The following is a 15,314-nucleotide window of genomic DNA, read 5'->3' on the forward strand; positions in this document are numbered from 1 at the left end:
TCCCTGCCCCTCTCAAACTTGAGCCGAACCACCTGAAGTTCCAGAAGAAGCTCAGGACCTTCCTTTTCTCCTCTGCTTTCTCTCTCTCCCTCCCTTGCTGACCTACCTAACTGCGGCGCTGTCTGGTTGCTTGGCTACCGTCACAGTTTTACTGGGTACTAAGCTCCTCCATGATCAGTCTCCTGTGCACTGCCTCCGGGCCTACCACGCACTTAGTGACTGTAACTGTCATCTCTACAGTCCCCTGTCTCCTTGCACGTTACCCAGAGCCACGCTGCCCTGGCTGCACTTACTCAGAGCAATGCTGCCCTGATTGCACTTCCCCCTGCACTTTGCGTTGTCCCACTTGCACAATCTAAATGGCACAAGCCCTAGTAAGATAATTTGTCTTGTCCTCCCTCTGTCTTCCCTCCCTTGTCTTGTCACGCCTAGAAACACTTGTGTACAGGCGCGTTATGAATGACCTATATCATGTCAAGCAAATTGAATTTAAAATGTAAGATACCACAATGAATAACACCAGAATTACCTCTCCTTTCTCAGCAAATGTAAAAGGCAATATCTAGTACCAAGAGGCTTGATCCTCAAGAACCCTCTGGCTTTGACCTACAAGACAGGATTCTCAGAACAAACATGCATCAGCTCATCACAAGGAGTATGAAACAATCTTATCAGTGGTTGCTACGATCCCAGATGGATGACAGAAGAGCAGCGGTTCAAAACTATCCTTGACACAGAGGCACTGAATGCACATACATGGAACACATGTGACTTACTTTAACTTCACTCATTCTGAGCAGAGAGCATGAATATATCTCTTAGCAAAGCATTCTGAACATACTTTGAAAACTAGGCCTTTACCGTTGTGCGATAGAAATTGCAAAATTGTGAATCCCTTATGTACCTATATCTTATACTTTCCATATGCAGGCTGCTTCGATCTGATATGTTAAGCTCTATACAGTCCCTGCGGCTAGAGGTGCAGGGCTGGTATGGGCATGAAGTGAAATAATAAAGGGAATACATAAAGCAGCTCCTTGTCTTTCTAGGTCTGTGCAGGCATTGGTGTAAATCCTGCACTTCTTACCACTTACAGTGAATACATGACTTTGGTTGTAAGTGCTTTTAGGCACTCGAAGTGCTGATGTGCTCATCACACCGTGAAAGCATGGCCTGTCACCCCTTTTCTCTCATACGCAAGACACCACCCAGGCAATGTGTAGAACTCCTGTAGCTGAAGGGATTTAGGATATGAACCTAAAAACTCTCCAGAATTTCTGTGCAGCTCCTGTTGTTCTAAAGAAGTATTTAGGGAGCTAAAATGGCGTGTGCTACCACAAGAGCCCATATATATAGATATGTATGACAATGGAACTACTGCAGACAATGTGTGTTATTTATACAATGAAAAATAACAGGAAGTTGTGAGGGAGAAGTGGCAGGCAGCTGTGTATTTCGCAGGTGAAACTGCAGCTGTCATAGCATGTTCTTCTGAAGTGTTCGGTGCTTTAGAGTCTATTCAAACAAGCCCTTCCACGAGAAAAGACCACACAATCTCGCAGTGTAACGTGAATCTAGAAACCGGCCCATGCAAAGTAGAGAGTATGTTGCCCGTTTGAACATCTTATCAGGGATTACATCTGTAACATTTTATTTGTTGTACAATAGAAATAATTGTATCTATGATGAATAAAATATGGCGCTCCTTGTAGTGGAATGCAATTTGTGATGTGTGTTCCACAAGAAGCATCATTGATAGGTCCCCCAATACTCCTGCCTAAGTCTTCATTGTCCTCATACCCATTACCCAACCTCACTCTTCCTCAACATCTGTACCCCATTTCCTCCGGATACCTTTTCTTTTCTCTGTACCCCATTAGTACTTAATTACGCATTGCTCACTCTCCCTACCCCATTACCTCACCTCACACTTTTTCCTCCAAGTAACCCATTGCCCCGGCCTCACTCTTCCTTGCACATCCCCTGCCACGGTCCCTCATGTACATCTTTGTTATAGACCCTTGCATGCATCCCCATCACAGTTCTTAATGCGCATCACCCGGCACAGACCCTCATGCGCATCCCTCATCACAGTCCCTCATGCCCGGTCCCTATCACAGTCCCTCATGTGCATCCCTGGTCACAGCGTCTCATGTACATCACCCTTCACAGTTACATGCTCACATCCCATATTAGTCTATTGCATACATTCCCTGTCACAGTCCGTAACGTGCATCCCCATCACAATACCTCTTGTGCAACACCGCTACATCCCTCACATGCATCACCATCACAGTCCCTCATCACAGTCCCAAATATACATCCTTGACAAAGTTCTCTTCCTTGTCCCATTTCCCCCTCCTACGTCTCATTGGGTGGGGAAGTGGGACATGGAGCATGGTTAAAGGCCATGTCTTGTCCTTCAGTCATCTTGGATCAGGTCAATCTCCAGCTGAATGCCACAAGAGCCATTTCTGGGAGTCCCAATCAGGAAGAAATCGCCTCATCCCAGCAACACCAGGGTACAAATCAGTGAAAGCAACCACTGATGGACTAGGTAATCAAGTGATGAAAGTGTGTGTGTCATCCCGTGTGGTTTTTGGCTTCACTTTCTCTCTGTAACTTCACTCACAGTGGCCATCTTGGATTGGTGACATCATTACATCACGTCCTGTGGCCATCGTGGATTGGTATCATAACTTCATGCAGCCATCTATGATTGGTGACACCACTTCCTTTGACCATCTTGAATATGTGACATCCCTTCCTATGGCCATCTTGGATCAGACTAATCTCCAGCAGAAAGCCACAAGCGACTCCTCTGGGATCACCAATCAGGAAGAAATGGCCTCTTACCAGCAATACCAGGGACAGAATTAGTGAGACACTCCACTGGTGGACTAGGTGATCTGGTGACAAGAGTTTGAGTCATCACTTCTGAACTCCCTATGGGCGTCCAACGAGAGGTGTCCCAGTTAAGGGCAGATCAGTGAAGGGTGAAACCCAGCTGTTGATCAGCATCTTTGCCTTAGCCTATGAGCCTTTGCTTTGCTGTGTCTTCTACTTGTCTGGAAGTACCTGTTATTGCTTCTTCTCAGGCTCACCCTCACCATGCACCTCTAATGCTATCTCTTCTTTTCCCATCTACTTCCCTCTTCACTCTCCTCTGCTCAGAACCATCTCAACTCTCTTCCCTATCATCTCTTCCCCTCAACGCCATCTCTCATTTCACTCCACTACTCTCCTATTAACAAAGACGACTCCAACTCTGACTTCCATTACACTTCATCTTCTCACATCTACCCCAAGCACCTCTCTATTTTTCATGCTCAAAGTTGCTATACGTCGACATCACACTCATTTTCTATTTTCTTTGGAATGCCAGTCTATCTGCAATAAAACCTCCTTTACTTCTGACTTCTCCCTTTCTCATCCTCCTTCTCTTGACCTCAATACCGTTACTGAAACCTGGGTATTTCCCTCTAGCTCTGCAACCCTAGTTGCCCTTCATGACCGTGCCTACACTGTCCCTCACTCTCCCAAACCCACTGGCAGGGTTAGTTGTGTAGGACTGTTTCATCCTCCAAACTTCCTCTTTTCCCTACTCCCCTACCTCCTACCAATTCTCACTCATTTCAATACGCTATCTGCACAATCACTGCCCCCTATGACATACATATTATCTCTCTCTACCGGCCACCTAGTCAGGTAGATCAATTTGTCCATCACCCTTCCCAACGAATTGACTCTCTCACTCTCTATGAACAACTCATTTTCAATCTTGATTTCACCCCCCCCCCCCTCTCTGCTGCTCTATCCACTGGCTTTAGCACTCTTCTCCTTAACACCTCACTCTCTTCTGTCCACTCTCTGCCCATCCATTTAGAGGTTAAAAAAAATCCTGCCTTGATAAAGCACATTTGTGTGAAACATGCATTATTCTTTTCTATGCAGAATTCGCTTCATCTCACTTTAGACCTATTGTGACACATATATACATTACCTCAGAGTTCTTTGATAACATAAACCATGTGTCTATGACTGTACCTTTACAGGTGATCTTTGATTGATACTGGACAACTTTTAACCATTTTTATGGGCACTTGAACCAGTGTTTTCAGCCAAGTCTGGCATCACACTTGAAATGCTTCAGCACAGGATGCCAGTCCTGCCTTATTCCTCTTCAGGTATCTTCACGTATTTTGAAGATATACGTTTCATTCATTTAATAATGTATTTATTAGTTTAAGAGGTTTTGTTTAGTGCCGCGTGCCACCGGTCCACTTCACTACATTTTCTTTTTGAAGGAGAACAAAGATAGCTCTTGACATTGACAGTGATGTCCAGGAATGGAATGGAATGGGTTAAGTATCTATGGAAAACGTGCACACTGGATGCCACACTCTATATTAAATCACAAGCTGGGTGCTCTGGACATGCACAGTGAATTGTGCTTATCTTCATGAATGACAGGTAGACTTCAGTCTTGTAAAAACAATGCCAGGGTGGCTTTTAATAAAACACAGGTATCATTTGTTCATTTTGCATTTTGAAAATAAATAAGCAGTACACAAGGTCAAAAACCATGAATCTGATTCCCACGGAGTTCGGAAATAGGAAAGAATGTCAATTTTCAGGGTTCAGAGACATCAATACAGACTTCAACCATGTTTTATGAAATACATACAGAGAGTGTCTCCTGCTGCTAAATGCCGTGCACTGCATCACTGAGAAGCAGGTTTCCTGAGATGTTCTCCCACAGGACTCTCCCTTCTCTGACCCATCTCCCGACAACTCAGCCGGGTTCCTTAATAGGAACTCCATGTTTCAGTCACTGCTGCCCCCGACTTCACAGGACACATAAGGTACTGCACGCAGTCCTCCCCTGCGTGTTACTAACCTACGGCCTGATTTACAAAAAGGTTTTCAATGGGACTTTCCAATGTTAAAACATTTTGTAAGTTAGGCCCATAGTACCCTGTGAAATTGCTAAGAATACGACAAAAGGCAATGTTAACATATCAATTAAATAAATAAATATTAATTAAATAATCATTAAACAATAGTTCTTTGAAAACCAAAAGGACCCATTCGAAATGGGTCAATGCAGTTGTTTGCTTAGGGATGTAAAATAATGAACAATAAATAACACATATTAATATTGCGCTGCATCAGTTGAAATGTGCATTACGAGTCATAGCATCTTTCAGCATCTGAGCAGCCTCACATCACCACTGCTTCCGCCGGAGAATGCATGTGCCCCGGCTGTGCCAGGCTCCCTGAGTGGAGGGTGCACCCCTGTGCCCTGTGAATGAGCAAGCTTTGCTGACCTTATGACCTATAAGCGAGATCTAAGTGCCACAGAGCTCCGCCTCAGCCACAGTATATGTGGTAAATACAATGCCGCGCCATGCATGGCAGTGGAGGCAGCAGGGCCTACCCCGTAATGATGGACAGCCACTTCTCCAGTGAGTGCACAGCTCAGTCTTTCTGAGTCTCCTGAAAGCCGGAAGTGATGGAAATCATCGTTATGTAGATGGTGTCTCTGTAGTGAAGGCGTTGAGAAGTAGGCTGGAGTCTGTGATAACGGGTCTCGGTGTAACATTTGTGACAGTGTCACTGGTTCCAGCGGAGGATGAAAGCTGTAGAGCTCCACTAAGGTAAAGGATTGGGCCACTGCTGTCATTCTTGCTTCTGATTGGCTGCTGTGAAGCCTGTGGGCCGGGCCTGATGTTGCTGCAGTTTTTCACACTCCTCCATGTACGCGGCACACTTGACGTCCTCGTTCAGAATCTGGAAGAGATTGAGGATCACTGTCTCCTGGAGGCACTCCTGGGATTCCTGGAGGGGACACAAGGGGCAAGTTACACACTTAGAGCGGCCTCCTCGATGCTTGTGATGTCATTCCTCAATCCTCCTGCTCATTACTCTGCCCGGTGGGCACCATCTGTCTATAGGGCACCTGCTGTCCTTTATGCCCGCCGTATTCATTGTGGACCTCATTACTGCCCTTTAAGCTCATCATGTGCTATTGGGTTCCCACTCTCTTACCATCTCTTTTTCTTTGTTGAATTTCTCCAGCCAGATGTCCAGGCGTGGGGAGGGCTGGCTCACGTGTGTTCTAGAGCTGCGCTAAAAGAAAATAGAGGAAAGAAAGTTGATTTTGGAAGATCTGGTGCCTTCTCAGCACAACCTGATACTCTGATGTTCTTACTGCTGAGGTGGTGGATGTTCATTTGTGTGAAGTTTGCCATAGACACACATGCATCAGTGTCACTGTTGTGCCATGTACGGGGCACTGTTGGGTGCAGGTGCATGCTCTAGAAATCTAATTGCTCCCTAACACCTATGCAAAGGGTCAGTATGCATAGCATGCATATGTTCAGAACGAAGAAAGGGTCTTGCTCAGCACACACAGTCTCTGGTTAGTCTGGGGCCAATACGTACACAGTGTCTCAGGTCCTCTCTGATGGTGACCAGCGTCTCCAAGGGTTTGGACATATACTTGGACAGTTCTGGATCGCTGAAGTTCTTCAAGACTTGCACAGCCAGTGCCACCTTCTCCTCAACAAAGATGATCCTGTCTTGGACCTTAAAGAGAGGAGGAACAGAGCTGTGATCACAGTAACATCCCAAGGGAAACAGAGAGGACATGCGTTCCCCACACATTTACATGGGCCTTGGAGGTCAGTGCCTGGTATGAGTGGCCCTATAGGCTGAGGATCTCACTACTGCTGAAGAGTATAACTGAGATCAGAGACTTTCAGAGATCTAGGGCTGTGTTGAGATCTCTCTAAAAGGAGAACACACAGCGTTAGGGTGAGGTGAGCTGAAGGGGGCGTTTGCTAGATTAATGGATCGGGTTCCCAGGTTTCATATGTCTCGGGTTTTCCTTACCGTAAAATGGAGCACAGACGGCCTCTGCTGCAGGAGCTTCCCAGAGCATCTCTGGATCTGTGACAGCAACGTCTCCTCCTGGGACAAAATGCAGAGATGTTAGAAAGAGCACTTTCCAGCAGCCTGGAGAGGATTTCAGACACACGGCTAAGAGCAGAGCTGGGATTGGAGTAGAAGCCTCCAGCGGATGCTTCCCATGGGTCACCATGTGTCGTTTCCCTGATATCATAACCTTTTGTGACTTATCGGATATCTTCACACACAGGGACATGCACCAGGCTTTCTGTGCTAACTCGTAGGTCCACTTACGTATTTGTCCCTTAATTCCTGCACGGCTCTGAGCTGGGACGGGAGGAGGGTCTTGTACTGGGAGATGCGGCACTTTGCATGAGGCCTCCTGGGGAACGCCTCTGTGGTGAGAACGGTCAGGGCTGCCATGGCCAGGATCAATGCCTTCACATCCATGTCTGCACCCAGGAAAATAAGCAAAGCAAATTCAGTTTAGTGTTTATATCAATGTAGTTTATCATCTGAAGTTAATTTATTTAAAGACTTTCAATAGAGCACATTTAAACACAAGGTGAAATGAACTACTACACTCTCTTTAACAGCCTGAGCTAACTGCAACACAATGGGGCTCATTCTGAGTTTGCCAGTATTCTGGCGGTAAATTACTGATATCGCCACTTGGTCAGGTAGTATTACCGCTGGAGGTATCACCTCCAGCAGTAATACCACCTGATTACAAATGGCGGTTTGCCGGGGTAAAGCCCCATTTAATGGAGCTGGACTCCGTAGGGGATTTTTGCCGGTATTACGTCTGGCGGTATTACCGGATGGTAATACTGGCTATTTTCAGAGGTAAAACTCGTAATGAGCCCCATTGAGGGCCACTGAAAAGGGACTTGTGGAAGTCGGCCTCTGGTGGCAAGGGGGTGCTGTTCATTGACTATCAATCATGTGGCTGCCTCTATAGAGAATAGTAACCAGCAGAACCACATTCCCCCTGACAGCAGGATTCTGACTACAATCTATGAATCTTCCCCTTTTGCAGCGCTCTGCACACGATGCATTCTGTGGAAGCATGAATATTCTTCCCTCTAGCCTAACTCTGCATGCACAGGGACAGCGTCAGGGCCTTTTAAATTTTCAAATGAAAGGGGCCTTAAGCCTCAGGGGGTCCCCAGCAAGTGGCCACATGTTGCCAGTCAGCTAGGGTGACCAGATTAAAAAAAGTAAAAAACTGGGACAGGGCAACTAACATAGATGTAGGACTAACTCTTGAAAGTATCTTTCAAGGCACTACACTTCAGTAGCGTTTGGAGGAGAATGGGGTTTAAGTGTTACTCTTCAAATAAACACATGTTGTGATTTATAACACACCAACACTATCGTAAGTTGTAAAATGCAGCATTTCTTCGTTGTGAGATTGTGCATTCCCGCCTGCCAGCGATGAAGAGCTACTATAAAAAAAAAGGGGACCACTGCAGTTTCCAATGGAAACACATTCTTGAGAAAGGTGGACATAGCACCAAATTCCGGGACAGTGTCGGCAAAACCGGGACGTCTGGTCACCCTACAGTAATGAGTCTTGTAAGACGGGAATATAATAGTTTCTCCATTTTCGTTCTGGGGCCCCAATTGTGAGCTTTGTCGTGCTTGCATTCCAAGCTGTGATTTCTCTTCCCACAAGAGTTACAGAATTGCTATCACCTCATTGCCTTCTAACACTGGTTCCTCCACATTAGTGACTTGCTGATAAAGAAGGCTTTAAAGCTCTTCAGTGGGAATTCAGTGTTTAAGCTCTCTGCTGGCGGACCATCTTGTGATAATCAGAGGCTATTATGTCGCCCTCGGGAACATCAGGCTGTTTCCCCCATAAGCAGAGGGCACCCAACCATCATGTTGAAATGGGACCCCACACATCTTCAGCCGTGCCTGTGCATGCATATTTATTTTGTGGCAGCTCAGCTAGCTCTCCCCCCAGTAGGGGGCTTCCTGTGATGCATCCTGTCACAGCATATATATCTGGGAGCAAGTTCATGCAGCAGTCTCTCACCTGTGTGCTGTGCGTCCTTTTTCTTGTGCACTCTCTTCTCTCTCGGCTCCTCTCTTCTGGAGTGTTGCTGTCTCCGCCATTGTCGCTACTTTTTATACCTGCAGTTTTCCCTTTTCGAAAATCCAAAATGCACTTTTATGTTTTGCTTTGGTTCCGAGGGAAACACCTGCGTGATATCACAGAGGTGATGACACAGAAGTGAAAATGAAAGCGGAGTTGTAGTTGGTTGGGCGAGGAATTCCTTGTGACCTCGGGTAAGGCACATGCCACATGCTTCAGTGCGTGTGGCTGCTCTCTCGCAGCATGTCTTTATTCTGCTATCAGAGATCTCTAAAGCTGCAGCAGGGCTCAAAGGTCACCTTTCACGAGTTGTCTACACAGAGCTGCACCTGGGAAGTGAACCCGGACTCTCACAGTCTGCACAGAGGCGCGCCCCTAGACTTCCCCAGAAGGCGCAGACGCAACTTAGATTTTTTTGAGGACAAATATCACAACACGTCACTAAGACACAATGCTGTGGAAAACAATCCGATTATCGTTTCAGGGCCTTTTCTTCCGCAGGACTGGTACAAGATGGGCCCAGGAGTCGTATCCAGCATGATGGGACTTGGAGATGGGAGGGCTGTGGACTATGGGGAAAGTCCTTTTCATTTACTCTGGTCTAGAAAGTGCGCATGACCTGAGCAGACACAACCGACTCTGGAATCACACCAGGCCCTAGAGCAGTGGAGGCGGCGAATTTGGGGAGCACAGAGCCGTACATGTTTTCTCTGACTTGGAAAGAGTGAGCCCGAGCCAACCAAACCAACGAAAAGGTTGGGTGCAGGTGCAGGGGTTCATGAGGCCCTTAGTATTTTTTTTTTTTAAATAATGGGTTGAATTCAAGAATTTTCCAGGACACATTTCAGAAGAATTGGGAAAAATGGCAAAGAATTTACAATCGGTTCTGTAGGATAACACATGAAACACTCCAATAGGTGCCAGATCACCAACAGTATGCCAGGTCACCAACAGTACACAGCAGCATTTTACAACCCATTATCAAGCCGACTGTGCCCAAAGAAAAATCATGCAGACTGTCTCAGCAATATGTACCAGCAATGCCGCGCTTTCCAGCTGGCTGTGCCCACAGTATATTATAGTGCTGTTCCGCACAGTATTCAAGTACTGGCCCCTTTCATTCTGATGGTGCCCAAAGAAAGTTATGCTGCTTGTCTGAACCGTTTATGCCAGCATTGCCACTGTAAAACAAAGGTTCATGCTGCTTTTGCCCAAGCAGATCATGAACCTTCCCAACACATCACCACATCATATCATAAAAGTGCATCTACAAGTATCACATTTATTTTGTCCAAAATGTCGTTTTTTTTTCTGCTTTAAATTCTCAGGTTAAAACGTAAACTCTATGGGGCTCCTTTTTGAGATCCCTGTAAAAAGGACAATGAGACCTGTTACGTTTACACTTTCACGTGTATAGGTCCATACTGCCTTATTTTCCTCATATACACGGCGGAGTGCAAAAGAATGGGGTGAAAAGACGGCATACACGCTTGTATGCCACACTTTTGTGTTCCGCCGTGCAAATGGAGTATGTGAAAGCACGGGGAAGATGAGGGGCCACAGGGGTAGTCGAGGATGCAGAGCAGACGTTACGAGAAAGCTTGGAGAGTTGGATAGGGGAGGATAGATACAGAGGTGCCTTACCATGGATAGATTTGTGAGCCAGGAGAAGACATTTTAATCTGGCCCTTTTTTTCACCGCCTGCCATCCAGGGATGAGGGAGTTCAAAGAAAGTCCCAATAGCAAAATTAGTGATCTTGTCGAGATGACAGAAAGCATAGTTGGGGAGACCAAAGAGGATGCTGGCACCGTATTCCAGTTTAGAGAAGGCACAAGTGGTTAAGAGATGCTTTGTGGTGTTGAAAGGAGGGAAGTGTATGATTTTCCTAATATTTAGGAGTTTGAGGAGAGCTGCTGTTCCAGTTTTGGAGATGAAAGTAGAAGGCGTGAATAGGGTCATAGATGATGCCAAGGTTTCTAGCTGAAGAAGAATAGGGGAGAGTGTGCGATGGGAACTGGACAGAAATAGGAAGAAATCAGACCTTTTGGCTAGGAAGAAGAGCACCTACGTTTTGGTAGAGTGTAACGTCAGAGAGTGCAAAGACATCCAATATTTAATGGAAGCAAGGCAGTTTGAAATTTTGATTGAGAGATCAGAGGAGAGTTTGAGAAAAGAGAAGAAGATTTTGGTGTTGTCTGCGAAGAGTTGGTACAAGAGCTCAAAGGAGGATATTAGTGCCCTAGGAGCAGAAGTGTACAGTGTAAATAGGAGCAGACACTACAGTCTGTGGAACGCCAACAGTTAGAGGAGTGAGTTGGGAGGTTTTGTTGCTCCAGGAGACAGAGAATTTTTGAGGTGGAAGATAGGATTCAATTCAGGCAAGGGCTCAATTGGGAATCCCAAGAAGAAAAAGAGTATTAAGGATATCACAGTGATGGACAGTGTCAAAGGCACGGTTCAAGGAGAATTAAGATAGAGAATTTACTGAAGTGCTTAAGAGAGACCATGCAGTTTGAGAGTTTCATGAGAGCAGTTTCCGTGGCGTGACAGGAACAGAAACCTGTTTGTAGTGGGTCTCGAAAGTTGTGGAAGTCTAAGAAATGTGTAAGATGGTTAAACACAGCCATTTTGAGCTCGTTAGAGTAGTGCAGAAGGAGCGACAAAGGGTGAAAGTTAGCTGGTAGGCTCAGGATATCTCTTTCCTTTTTTAGCAGGATGGCTGTGACTGTTTTGAAAACAGAGGCAAAGCCAGCAGAGTCAAAGGGCAGGTTGAACAGTCCAGCGAGGTGAGAGGCCACTAAAGGGGCAATAGGCTTGAGTAGCTGCCGATCAAGGGTGTCTGATGGGGCACAAGAGGGGTTAGCCTTCATCAGTAGAGATAGCACTCATTGTTTTATTTACAAATCATGAGCTCACAAGGTTGCAGAAGTCCATATAAAAAAAACACTTAAGCCAGGAAGAGTTATGAATGCAAATGCATGCATATTTTGAACACACCAACAGGGTTCTTGAATAGACATGCAAGTTGCATGTGTCACTGTCACAACTAACAGACTCTATCTCTCTCCATCCATTGATATGCAGGGATCAAAACATTCAGACCTGACACTTTCTATCAATTTTTCCAAGGCCCTTCACTGACATCTAACTGCCATTACACCAGCCCCAGCAGCTTTTCTATGGAAATGTCTCATTGTCAAACTCACTCCAATATGCCAAGCTTCAACAGGATTGCATCTACCCTGCCTGACACTATCCCATCCCCTCTACCTTTCTGAGAACACTCTAACAGGGTGTGCTGTGTTTTTCTCTCAGCCTTCTCTTTAGTTCCACTGACCGCTGCACCAACACAGTATACCATTCAATCCTTGAAGACTGCAATGTATGTCACTATTTTAACATGTGCAATGCATGCCTCTCTGAGAAATCTACAAAGCAGGTGCACAGGCAGGCACAGGTAAAGCATTGCAGAATTTAAGCATCAATGTTTTTGCAAAGCTTCATTTCATTTTTGCCTGAGGAAGAGGTCAAGACTTTGAAAGCTCTAAAATAAATGACTTTGATAGCCTAATTAAGGTATAACCATGTTGTTTTCTTTCAGATCAAACATTTTACTCTAACCTTGCCTAACAGGGTACCAGCTGGGTGTACCTCAAACCTGTACCCCACCCGGAAGTCTTTCAAGTGTGGCAACCTGCTCCACATTGCTACTCTCACTTTGCTGTCAAACACTCCTCTGACATCTGCCACCTCCTCGAAGAAATTGACCTTGATATCCTCGCTCTCATGAGACATGGTTCGCGGCAAGCTCTGTCACAGATTTTGACACTCTCCTCCCTGATGGCTACAAGATCCTCTCCAAGCCAAGAACAAACTGACCCGGAGGTGAAGTTGCTCTGATCTTTCTGGAGTGGGTCCCTGCTTCTGTCATTCCTACGCCGGCCTACTCCTCCTTTGAATGCCTGGTCTGCAGGCTCTCTAGCTCTCCTGGCCCCTCTCTTACTTTGGCCACCATCTAGAAGCTACCTGGCCAGGTTGCCCTCTTTCTCTCAGAGTAGGCTGACCTCTTCTCTTCTCTCTTTGCCTCTACCTCTCAAAGCCTCTCCTTGGAGACCTCAACATCCACCTGGATGCTTCTAAACCCTCCTCTGGGCTCTTCCACAACCTCTGTGACTCGTTCTCCATTCTACCCTCTGGTCCGACACACTCTGCCAGACACACCTTGGCTGTTCTCATCTCCTCAGACATCCCTCTCTCTAACCCGCCCACCACTCCCCTCTCCTGGACTGACCGTTTTCGGCTTTCCTCTCACCTGAAACTCTATGTCCCTAAGGCAAATCCCACCCCAGCACTGCCACCTACCTTCTCGGTCATTCGGCCCATGAATCGTGTGTCAGTGGATGCCTTTGCCTCTACCTTCTCTGTCCCTACTACTCCTGCGGCTGACTCAAACTCTGACACAGCCCTCTCTAACCTGCATCTTTCTATCTCCAACACTCTGGACATCCTTGCTCCCATCATGAGAATCGGTCTGAAGCCTACCTCCAAGTGCAACTCTTGGTATGACTCCGACCTTGTCGCCATGAAACACAGGGTCACAGTGGCTGAGAGGATGTGGAGGGCTTTGGGCGCATCCTCTGACAAACTGGCCTGCTCCAAAGGCAATACAGACTCTCTGTCCTGTCAAAGAAACAGAGTCCACATCCAAGCCTGCATCTCTGCAGCCTCTAACAACAATGCCAAACTCTTTAAAATCTGGAAGGATCTGGCTAATCCTTCTGCAGTCTCCACGCATCCTATTCCTCCCCAGGCCCCCTGTACGGCTCTGGCTTCTCACTTCACCTCTAAAACTCAGCATATCCTGTCCTTGCTCTCCTCTTCCTCTCCCTCTACCTCTCACAGTGCCCCTCTGGCCACCTCTCCCGCTCCTCCTTTCTCCTCTTTCTCTCTGACAACACCTGACAAGGTTTCTAGACAAGTCCCATCTATGAAAGTGTTGTTCAAACAGTTGCTCCCCTGCTCCTCCAAAACCATCAAGCAACACATTGACACCCTTGCTCCAGCCTTGGCCAATTTTCTGCAATCACTCTTTCACCACTGGATATTTCCCCTCTCTCCTCAAGCACTCCCTTGTGCACCCCCTCCTTAAAAAGCATTCTGCCAATCCTACCTGTTCAGCAAACTATCGCCCAATCTCTATCACTCCATTCCTGCGCCAACTCCTGGAAAAGCTGGCTATCTCCCAGCTTGCTCTCCACACTGAATTTGTTGGTTGTCTCGTTGACTATCAGTCTGGCTTCAGAGCAGCCAGAAGAATGGAAACTGCTCTCCTGAACACCCGTTAATATCTGCTCTCAAATCTTGACTCCAGCCTTCCTTCTGTCCTCATCCTCCTTGACCTTTCCTCTGCTTTTGACATGGTCAAACACTCCATCCTCATCAATCGACTCAGTCGGAACCTGGGCATCATGCATCAGGTCCTGGAGTGGTTGACCTCCTTCTTCCTGGGCCAACCCTCCCAAGTCCAACTTGGGTCCTTTCTCTCCACCACTTCTCTCCACATGTGGTGTTCCCCAGGGCTCTATCTTCTCACCCTGGCTCTTCAATGTCTATTTGGTTCCTTTGGCCCACCTGATCTCTACTTTCACCTCTAACTTTCAGTGTTATGCGGAGGACACTCAGCTCTCTTTCAGGCCCCCTCGGCCTCCTCTCCTATCTTACTAATTCCTGACTGTCTATCTGCAATTCAAAATTGGTGCACCTCCATTGATCTCTGACCTAATGCCAGTAATACAGAGATCCTTCTCATTGGGACGCGTGCTCCTGCTTTTTCTCTCTCACTCACTCTGGCTGCGGTCCTTGGGCCCTCTTCCTTCGCCTTCCCCTAAGGCAAAAACCTTGGTGTCATCTTCGACTCCACTCTCTCCTTCTCTCTGCACATCACAGACCTAAGCAAGAAGGCCCACTACCATCTGCACCTCATCAGAGGGACGTCATTATGGGGTCACCTGGGGTCGCACCTGTGACCCCTGAGGTCTCCCTTGCTACCCAGGTGGCCTCCCTTGCTACATTTACAATAAAAAAGAACAAAAAAATAATCTTTTTTTTCTTTTCTTTTTGCTAATGGAAGGTCCTGGGCTGGGGCCAGAACCATGTGGCTCTTTGTTTCTAGCGTGACTGGGTTTCTTGTTCAGGCCTCTTAAAAAAAAAGGGTTCCAAGGGTGTACCACTTTGAGGCGTTACCCTTAATAGGAAACTATAGGAATAACAAATAATTTGTCTTTCTGGAATTCTAT

General features: G+C 46.6%; 1 protein-coding gene across 1 annotated transcript; it reads right to left on the bottom strand.

Annotated features, from left to right (window-relative positions):
- Positions 1-5,682: 5,682 nt before the first annotated feature.
- Positions 5,683-7,362, bottom strand: LOC138567776 (interferon lambda-3-like). The gene is made up of 5 exons (XM_069646268.1): positions 7,207-7,362; positions 6,898-6,975; positions 6,448-6,591; positions 6,052-6,132; positions 5,683-5,841 (listed from the first exon to the last, which is right to left on the bottom strand). Exons 1-5 carry the CDS (start codon positions 7,360-7,362, stop codon positions 5,683-5,685), a joined length of 618 nt encoding a protein of 205 aa, XP_069502369.1.
- Positions 7,363-15,314: the final 7,952 nt, after the last annotated feature.

This window comes from Ambystoma mexicanum, chromosome 2p (genome assembly GCF_040938575.1).
Source record: "Ambystoma mexicanum isolate Mex_15411 chromosome 2p, UKY_AmexF1_1, whole genome shotgun sequence".
Taxonomy (NCBI): domain Eukaryota; kingdom Metazoa; phylum Chordata; class Amphibia; order Caudata; family Ambystomatidae; genus Ambystoma; species Ambystoma mexicanum.

Excerpts from the sequence above, each read along its gene's own strand:
- LOC138567776 (XM_069646268.1), bottom strand. The coding sequence starts at position 7,362 with ATGGATGTGAAGGCATTGATCCTGGCCATGGCAGCCCTGACCGTTCTC. Across the intron at positions 6,133-6,447 it reads GAGAGGACCTGAGACACTGT|CGCAGCTCTAGAACACACGT; the intron begins GTACGTATTGGC and ends ATTTTCTTTTAG. Across the intron at positions 5,842-6,051 it reads TCAACAAAGAAAAAGAGATG|GAATCCCAGGAGTGCCTCCA; the intron begins GTAAGAGAGTGG and ends TGTCCCCTCCAG.